At 52.6% G+C, this 9,792-nt stretch overlaps 1 protein-coding gene across 1 annotated transcript; it reads left to right on the forward strand.

Annotated features, from left to right (window-relative positions):
- Positions 1-3,376: 3,376 nt before the first annotated feature.
- Positions 3,377-8,727, forward strand: ZFP36L1 (ZFP36 ring finger protein like 1). Its single transcript, XM_047079452.1, has 2 exons — positions 3,377-3,581; positions 5,984-8,727. Exons 1-2 carry the CDS (start codon positions 3,525-3,527, stop codon positions 6,941-6,943), a joined length of 1,017 nt encoding a protein of 338 aa, XP_046935408.1. The 5' UTR covers positions 3,377-3,524; the 3' UTR covers positions 6,944-8,727.
- The last annotated feature ends 1,065 nt before the right edge of the window (positions 8,728-9,792 follow it).

The raw sequence follows: 9,792 nt of genomic DNA on the forward strand, positions 1-9,792 counted from the left end.
AAGAATTTGGGGGTTTGTGCAAACGACCTGAAGCCGTGGGACTCTGCGATGGCAGATCGCGTGCTGCAACCGGGCCAGGATGGGATCCTGGGGAGGGGTGCCTTGGAGGTCGCTGTTGACGTGGCCAAGCCCGCTAGGGGCCTGGCACCCCACACGCTCACCTGCCGCGAGGTGCGCCCACGGTCCAGAATGACCCATGAATACATCCGTCGCGGTTCCCTAATTTCGAGGGACTTTCACCTTCCTCCTTGAACAAAACCTAACACCCCAAGCCAAAAATACCTGCCCAGCCCCTCCTCGCGAGGGGACCGGCTCCAAGTGCGCCAGGAGGGCCCTGATAGTCGGGCCTGGGACGGAGGATCCGGCGGATCGCCTCCCGGTCGGAAGCTGCAGTGCAGGTGGAGGGACTGCCTCTCGCGGCCCCGCGCGGGTAAGGAACCGGAGCGCGGACTGCATTGCTTAGGGGGCGGGGAGCTCGGCGGATGGCTTTCGTCGGCCTTCCCGTCCGGGTCGGAGCTCTCCGCCGTCCCCGCCGCCATCGGGCACCTGCAGAGCCGGTCCAGTCGGGGCGGGCCGGCTCCGGCCCCTGGACTCTCAGCCCTCCTCGGCCCTGCTGGACGCCACTCTGCGGCCCGCCGGGTCAGCGAAGGGTTAAGGAGGCTCGCTCCCTCCCCTCGGCTCCCTCACCCTTGGAAAGTCCCCGAAATGACGTTTCAACCCAACAATTAAAAAAGAGTTTAATTATAGAGGCAGGCTCTGGGAGCTGGAACAAACTCGGTGGGTCGGCGGGGCCGGTAAACAACTCCGGAGCGAGCGGGCCAGGCTGGCCGCCGCCCCGCGTTGCCCGCGCCCCGGGAGCGGGGGAGGGGAGAGGCGGCCGGGAGTTGGAAAAGCGGAGGAAATTCGAGGAATCGGAGTTCTCTTGGGGGGGGGGGGGGGTGGGAAAAAAGACTTTTTAGCTAGCCTGCGGCTCCGGGGCCGCGTGATGGTGCTTCTAGCCAGTCCTGCAGCCGCGGGCGGGGGGGGGGGGGGGGGGACAGCGGGCCAGGCCTGGGGCCGGGCAGGCGGCCCCACCCGCTCCGGGTCCCCCTTCTCCCTCGCTTTTCCACCCCTCCTCCATCCCCCCAGCAGAGCTTCGCGAACCGTCCAGAATTAAAGACCAATGGGTCTTTTGGGGTGGGGGGGAGGCAGATAAAAGGACGAAATAGCTTCACATCAGGACGCAGACTAACCTTGTGGTTTTAACGCGCAGCCTGCTCTGTCCTGAAATCTGGAACTCATTACCTCATCACCAAGAAACTGCACGACCCCCTCCCTTTCTTGGAGCTGGGTAAAGGAGCGAGCAAACACCCCTTTAAGAAAGAAACCTACACTTGAGTGATTTAAATTAAGGTGGATGGAAGTTATTTCCCTTTCTGGCGCTTGCCAGATTTCAAGAAAAGCTGAAATATGGAAGCAGGGGGAGGGAAGCAACAGGCGGCTGGACAGCAGCAGAAGGAAAGGCAAGGGGCAGCAGCCGGGTTAAAAATGGGGGCCATCAGTTTAAGTCAGAGGGGCCAAATAAAAGCAAACCCGGCTGGGATCACGTAGGTTGGTGGTTGCAGCAAAAGTTCTGTTTCGCAAAGATGAAAAATAACCGGTTCCTAAAACAGTTGTGATTTGGAAGGTTTCCCTGGGTCTGCTCGGAGGTTGACGAATACACCAGAAATGCAATAAAAATGCGTGAGTGTGTGTGTGTGGGTGGGTGGTGGTGGTGAGAGCGCGACTCGAGCGCTCTGCTCCGCCCGCCCTGTCCTTTCCAAAGAAACGTGCTCATAATGGGGTGACCTAATTACATCGCAATGGAACCCGCTCTTAGCCACTCAGCGCACGGGGTTTCATAACAGACCCGGCCGCCTTGAGTGCTGGGAAGAAACGTGCGAGGGCTGAGGAGGCGGCCGGGCACGCGGGGAAATAGGAAAGAAACACAGCCCCGCGATTTCCGCCTGGGTCTTCGCTCCAGCACCCGGGGGCCGTGGGCGACACGTTAACAACTTTTTATTTGGGTGGAAGGAGAGGCCTCTGAAGCTAACAGTAAATATATTACAGTCTTAAAAGGAGTAATAATCTATGGGGGGGGGGGTTGGAAGATCCCATGCCCCCTTCCCCCCATCCCGCCCAAACAGCGCAGCGTGACAAGCCATATGTTCCGTTCCCGTGGGGGCGGGGGAGAAACAACAAGAAGTTAAAAGTGTCGCCTCCCCCATTTCTTTACCTTCATTCTTGCCAAAGTAACTTTTTTCATTGTTCAAGCGTCTAGGGGTGTGTGCGTGTGTCCCATAGTTCAGAGCGCTCGTGGAAAGTTGTGCGTTATTGGTGTTTCGGGGGGGGGGGCGAGGAGGGCGGATTGGAAAGGACATTCATGAGGATTCATGTTTTCTTTTTGAAAAAGTTTAAGGGTTGAATGCGTGAAATAAATCCCACTCTCAAGCCTGTTAAGCAAGCAATCCTTCCGGTCGGTGGTCTTTTTCGCTACTGCCCCTCCCGCCGTTCGGTTGCGAAGCACAGGAGAGTGTAGACGCGTGCGGCGCGCGAAACCGTGCTGCGCTCTACCGGCCGGGCCCGGTCCCCCCCAGGGAAAAACTCTCCCTAGTTTCCCCCACCACTCTACGTCCCCCACGACCTGCTGAAAAAAAAAAAACAAAAAACAAAAAACAAAAACTAAACTAAACTAAAAACCTTAGACCCGAATGCTTTCTGCGTCCCAAATTCCCGATGTTCTGGTCCTGCCTGGTTTGCGGAAGGCAGCCGAGTGCGGAAGAAAACTCGGGAAAAGAGTTAAGTTGTGGGGGGCACTTGGAGAAGTTTCAGGGGAGATCTGCTCAAGATGGAAACCGCAGCCCGGGCGCTAAGGACGGGTTCTGCTCCCGCCTGCAAAAAGAGAAAGTCGAGCCCGCCTTCCTGCCCGACAAAAAAACAACAACACAACAACAAGAACCCCGAAGAGGGTGGAATGAATGATGTCACAGAGCCGCGCTCGCAGGCTGACAAAGGGGGGGGCGCCCCTCCCCCTCGCGCCGCGCGGCCCCACAGAGGGGCGCCCCAAGCGCCGGGTAGCCAAGCGAGAGACTCGAAACTTTTCCTCTTTAAGAAAAAAAAGTTGTGCGCTGCTTGCAGTTGGTTTTTTTTTTTTTTCTTAGCCTTCTTTCCTCGTTTCCCCTCCCCCTTCTTCCTTTTGAAAGTTTCTTTTTTTTTTTTCTTCCCGAGTTTGACCGCATGGCTGATTCAACTTCAGTGTCAATCACCTTTTTTTTCCTCCTCTTCCTCATTTAAATAAGTTTAAAGCTCCTCCTCCCCCGGTCCACCAAATCTGAACTTTATAAATTGGGCTTCGCGCGCCGCAGTCGGGGAGAGTCAGAAAGGCGAGGGGCGCCGGGAGCAGGCGTGTGGGACTCCAGACCGGAGAGCCGGAGGCTGCGCCTTCCCCGCACCGGGACCTTCGCGGCACACCAGATCCTCGTCCCTGCCCCGTGCGAGCGCCCAGGATGACCACCACCCTCGTGTCTGCCACCATCTTCGACTTGAGTGAAGTTTTATGCAAGGTAGAGTGGGGCGGAGGGTTCGCTTTTCAAAGTTTTCTTTTTCCTCTTTTGCCTAAAGAAAGAACCCTCAAAAGTTCAGGTCTTGGAAAGTAGGAAGGAGAGGAAGAGAGGCAAGATGGTTCTTTTTTCCGCCTTACTTTCCCCCCAGTTTAAAGGAATTTGGCTCTCTCCTTCCCACCCTTTGAGTTTCAACAGGTCCTGGCGGCTACTGCATGGGAATTTGGAGATCAGAGTTTTGGGGGGCGAAGTTTTCGTGGCGAGGCCGCCCGAGGGATGCGGGTCATTTGCTGGGACCATTTTTTTTTTTTTTTTTTGGTGATTCCGTCGCCCGTAATGTGCTGCTTGAGCCCGGTTTCGCTGGTCTGCTCGGTTTGCCTGTGCGCGCTCTGGGTCTCGCTGTCGCCGGGAGGGGTTCGAGTCTCCAGCCACACCGCCAGCCAGTGGGGTCAGCAGGGGCTCCCCTTGGGGAAGTGAGTCTGCGGACGACATCTCTACTGGGATGTCTGATGTGGAAGGGCTGGGAACCTGCGAGAAAAAGGCCAAGAGTTGTGATTCAAAAGGATGTTGCAGAACGGGTTTGCAGTAGGACTTCAGTTCGCCCCAGCTCGTCCAGGCTTCCTTCTGGGATCGCCTACAGTACTGCAAACTTTGGGGTGATAATGGTACTAGGCTTGACCCGTTTACCTGTTTTCCGAGGGGGTTGAGGGGGGTCTGGAGAACAAAATGCCGGCCTGAGCTCAAGGGGCTCTGCGAGGAAGGATTTAATGGGGCCTCCTTAAGTGGCGTAGCTTGCCAGCCTGTGTGAAAAAAAGCAGGTTTTAAACACAATTTTCCATGAATGAGGTTTAAGTGTACACAGCAAAAGCCTTTGGATGTTAGATTATGTTCATCCCCTCTCCCCACTTTGAAAGCGGGGAGCTGCTAGGCTACTTTTAATTGCTAAAGTGTTTTGCCTTCTTTTAAACACGTTGGGTCATGTCGCTCTCTTTTCCCAGCTTGCTTCTCCAGTCGGCCCAGCTGCCAGGGCCCCAGGGCTGCAGGGTTGGGGTGCAGGGACTCCGAGGAGCTGAAGAACAACATCAAAAAAAGTTTGAATTTCAGCTTCCTTCCCTCTCTGGGCTTTCCCAAACTCCAGTTGCCCTGGCAGCTAACCTGAGCTCTGTTGCACTCCTTCCTTCTCTTCCCGGCTTTCTCACTCTTTGATCTATTTCTCTTTCCCTCGCTCCCTACCCCCGCCTCCCCCCCCCCCCCCCCCCCCGGACTTTTTAAATGAACCTTATTGTTGGGAACCGGGCTCTCAACTTGGTTCCTGTAATCCGCTCTGTGGGGTGGTTGCTGTTACAGATTCCCGAGCCCCTGCAGCTGATCCTAAGGGACCAACTTTAGAATTTGCACAATGACACCCACATGGGCTGGGAGCCAACTCCCTGGTCCCCAGCTTGTGCCCTTTCCGAATCTTGGGTACAGATTGGGCAGGTGACCATGGTATACCATTGGAACAGAAACCTGTCTGTGGTGGCTCTGCTTCCCTCCCCCCAAATCTACTATTGACTGGGAGGCGGGTGGGGGGATTTGGTGCTTTCCTTTTCCTTCCCACCTGCAGCTTTGCGTTAAAGATTAAACACTGGCGCTCTTATCCAAGCCTGCCCTTGCAGCCAGAACACTAACTGCAAAGGCATCTTCCCAGTGGAGGGGGTGGGGAGATCATTGTAGAAGGCACCTCTTTCCAGGGCATGGGGCAATGAACTTAATTTTAGAATCCCATCCTTCTCCTGCCCCCCACCCCCCACCCCAGATGGAGGATTTCTCCTGACCCTTCCTCTTCCCCTCCTCTTAGCAAGTAAAGCAAAGGCAGTCTGGAAACCTGTTGCCAAAGGAAGGGAACCTTTCTGAAGGAGGAAGTTGAGTCTTGGGAAGCCAGGCGTTTGTTTGTGTGGAGTGTCAATCAAGAAGGGACTGATTAAAAGGAGGGTACTCAGAGTCTCCTGAGGTTTACCTGTTCTTGTTTGGGGGAAAGGGAATCTAGAGAAGTCGGAGTTACGGGAGATCTTTTTAGCTGAGGAATCTACTGGGGAGGTAAAAAAGTTAGATTTTATGGATAAAAGTGGTAGCTTTGGAGACAGGATATGGGGGTGCATTCCAGGGGTCCGCATGGAGTAGGGTGCATGTATAACAATTTTTTATAGGTTAGGACTTTGTAGTTTCTTATGCATGGGGCCAAAGTAAAGCTAGGTGGCTGGTTTGTGGGAGGGGGCTTGCCAGGGCTGAGTTAGAGGTAGTTCCTTAGAGACACAAGGGGCATTTCCGATTGTGGAGGGGGCTGCACTTAGGGGTACTTTTCTTGGCCCTGGTACATGGCCTTTGTCACCAACCATCCTCTCTCTTCCCTCTCTTCCCTCCAGGGTAACAAGATGCTCAACTACAGTACTCCCAGTGCAGGGGGCTGCCTGCTGGACAGGAAGGCGGTGGGCACCCCTGCCGGTGGGGGCTTCCCCCGGAGGCACTCGGTCACCCTGCCCAGCTCCAAGTTCCACCAGAACCAGCTCCTCAGCAGCCTCAAGGGCGAGCCGGCCCCAGCTCTGAGCTCTCGGGACAGCCGCTTCCGAGACCGCTCTTTCTCAGAAGGGGGCGAGCGGCTGCTGCCCACCCAGAAGCAGCCAGGGAGCGGCCAGGTCAACTCCAGCCGCTACAAGACGGAGCTGTGCCGCCCCTTTGAGGAGAACGGCGCCTGTAAGTACGGGGACAAGTGCCAGTTCGCGCATGGCATCCACGAGCTCCGAAGCCTGACCCGTCACCCCAAGTACAAGACGGAGCTGTGCCGCACCTTCCACACCATCGGCTTTTGCCCGTATGGGCCCCGCTGCCACTTCATCCACAACGCTGAGGAGCGCCGCGCCCTGGCCGGGGCCCGGGACCTCTCCGCTGACCGTCCCCGCCTCCAGCATAGCTTTAGCTTTGCTGGGTTTCCCAGTGCCGCTGCCACCGCCGCTGCCACAGGGCTGCTGGACAGCCCCACGTCCATCACCCCACCCCCCATCCTGAGCGCCGATGACCTCCTGGGCTCACCCACCCTGCCAGATGGCACCAATAATCCCTTCGCCTTCTCCAGCCAGGAGCTGGCGAACCTCTTTGCCCCTAGCATGGGGCTGCCCGGGGGTGGCTCCCCGACCACCTTCCTCTTCCGGCCCATGTCCGAGTCCCCTCACATGTTTGACTCTCCCCCCAGCCCTCAGGATTCTCTCTCGGACCAGGAGGGCTATCTGAGCAGCTCCAGCAGCAGCCACAGTGGCTCAGATTCCCCCACCTTGGACAACTCAAGACGCCTGCCCATTTTCAGCAGACTTTCCATCTCAGATGACTAAACCCCGGGTAGGGAGGGACCCCCTGCCTACTCCACCCCCCATCCTTACCCTCCCCTCCCTCTCTCCCTGATTCCTGACAACCCCTACATTAACAAGGTTAAGCTCAACCCCTTTCCCCCAGAACCTTGGAATGCCCCTTCCCTCTCCCCTCTCTTGACCCCCCCCCAACATAAGGACAAGTCAATTTGTCAGTAGCTTCCTCTGGCTTGAAACCCCCTCTCCTCGATTTTATAGCCCACTTACCATGCATAACAGACAAGTCCCATATTTGTCAGTAGATGCCTTTTTCCCCTCGGCTTACGCCTTAAGTGCCAAATCACAAAAGAAAAAGCAGTAACAGTTTACAGAAGCAATTTAGTGCCTTGTAATCTAACTTTGTCACTGTGACTACATTACCTCTTCAGCGCCAGAGGGCACCCGTGGGCCTCCCTGAGCCTCTGCCCATGGGGGAGGGGGAGGGGACCCAGAACCAGCAGCTCCCTCCGCTGGCGACCCAACTGCACCTTCCCTTATTTCAGCCTCCCACACCCTCCCCCTCCCCTCTCCCCATGACCCCCCCACACCCCTCTTGGGAGAGTTGTTGCCAGACTTGGGTTTTTGGGGAAACCTATCTTGACATTCAAAACCTTTTTCTTCCCGACCTGAACCTCTGTTGACTAATCTTGCCTGGGTTCGCGTAGGTCTACAGGAAGGAAGACAAAAAGTGGATGAAGATCGCGACATAAGTGGGACTTTGTGATTTAATTTTTTCTTTCTTTTTTTTTTTTTTTTTTTTTTTTTTTTAAGTGGGGAGGATGGGGAAGCTAGATGGACTATGAGAGACTTGATTTTGGTGCTAAAGTTCCCCAGTTCATATGTGACATCTTTAAAAAAAAAAATAACAAAAAAATGAGAGAAAAGCTAAAAAAACATGTAAGGGGTGAGCAGTTAATGGTATTCATTCCACATACAATAGCTGTGTTAAAACGATTTCCTGTAGAAGTAGCTTCAATGGTTTTTGCTCTAGAATACCGTAGGTCTATCCTTAGAGCACTCACGCCATGCTTTTTTCCCTGGGTTTTAAACTTCATATAACTTTCAGAAATTGGAGAGCAAAAATTTTGCTTGTCACTGCACATCAATATAAAAAAGCTTATTTAACTTATCAAAACGTATTTATTGCCAAAACTATGCTTTTTTTTTGTTAATTTTGTTCATATTTATCGGGATGACAAATCCATAGAATATATTCTTTTATGTTAAATTATGATCTTCATATTAATCTTAAAATTTTGTGACGTGTCTTTTTCCTTTTTTTTTCCACAGTTTTAATATATTATTCTTCAACGACATTTTTTGTAACTTTACACTTTTTTTGGTTATTTTATTTTAAAAAAATGAAAAATTAATTTAAAAAAATGCAAAAAACTGTTGGATTATTTATTTTAGAAATTTCCCCCCTTTGTGTTGGACTGCAAATTGAGTTTCTTCTTCTTTAGGCCTTTTCAGCTAGGACTGAGAATGTATGTAAAAGTTCTGTGACAGTACAGAAGGAAAACAACTTTTATGTATGGCTTCTAAAAGGGAAAAAACAAAAAAACAAAAGAAACCCTTTGACTTCCACGTGCCCATCTCAAGACATTCCGATTGCAGATTTGAGGTTCTGGATTCCAGGTTTGGAGTTTTCCAATGTTAATGAAAACAGAACTGGCACACACACATTAAGATGAATGTAATTATTATTCCTCTTGCTGGTCACTACCGTCGCTTTCTATTTCTCTTTCTTTGTGTGAATTTATTTAAAAGAAAAAAAAACTTTTTGTAACGACTATTTGCAGTTTAAAAATCAATAAACCCCGTTTTTTTCAAGAAACATGGATGGTGAAGCTGGTTTTACTTGGTTTGTGGTTTTCCTTTGCCTATAGGTTTGTCCTTTGTATAGGATACAGGTGCTGGGGAAGAGGAGGAGTGCTTGTTGCTTTTTTCTCAGCCATAACAGCTAAACCTACAGCTGTAGTTCCCTCCATTGATGCTGGAAGTCTCTGAGCTTAGAGGGGATGGGATGGGAGTTTATTGCAAAGGGAGCCCATACTTCTCTATTATCTTCCCAGCGTGTTGGTTATTGACCAGGGACCAGCCTTGGGCACCTGTGCAGCTTCGGAGGCCTTCAGCAAAAGCTGAAGCACAGTCTTCTCCACTTTACGGTCTTCATTCCTTTGGGTGGTGATTGGAGTGCCAAAATGGTGGAGGGGGAACCTGGCACATGGTACTCCAACCAAGTCTGGGTATGAGTGAGTTCTTTGTGGAGTGTTTGCAGGCTCATTTTTCCCACATGAAATTGACCTGAAACTCTATAGCCTCTCAACACCTGTCTGGGGTGGGCAGGATGAAGGATTGCAGGCTTGGAGAGGAGCATCTAAGATGGTCAGGGGCCCAAACAAGGGCACTGGAGTTGGGGGTGGGTCCACCTGGAGCTGACCTGCACTTCTGTATTTGGAGGGCTGTTAGGGGGAAGTGGCTATTAAGATGGCCAGTCCTAATGGGAAGTCCTTAGGAATTCCCACCACCTTAAGTCTTGTTACACATGCCAGGCAGGATAGGTAGGTTGTCATCTTGGGAAGAGTCAGGTCCCCCTAGCTAGAAGCACTGCAGCCAAGGCCAGATGACCGCTTTGAAGGGGATATTTTGCTTGCCAGAGGGGTTGGATCCTTCTGAAAACCCTAAGTCTGGTTCTTGGTTCTTGGGAGCCGTTCTTTTCGGGGAGGCAGGGATGGATATTGCTATTTGAGGCTGCCTTTGGTTCCTTGCACTCAGTAAGTTTTGGGGGGTGAGCTGAATTTCTACCTTCACTTGATCTCTCCCAAAGTTAC

Source organism: Lynx rufus, unplaced genomic scaffold, assembly GCF_022079265.1.
Source record: "Lynx rufus isolate CCGP_SWC_20201006 ecotype Redwood Valley unplaced genomic scaffold, mLynRuf1.p SCAF_17, whole genome shotgun sequence".
Classification (NCBI taxonomy): domain Eukaryota; kingdom Metazoa; phylum Chordata; class Mammalia; order Carnivora; family Felidae; genus Lynx; species Lynx rufus.

Bases quoted from the DNA above. Each gene is read 5' to 3' on its own strand.
- ZFP36L1 (XM_047079452.1), top strand. From the start codon at position 3,525: ATGACCACCACCCTCGTGTCTGCCACCATCTTCGACTTGAGTGAAGTT. The intron at 3,582-5,983 runs GTAGAGTGGGGC...TCTTCCCTCCAG, and splicing joins TGAGTGAAGTTTTATGCAAG to GGTAACAAGATGCTCAACTA.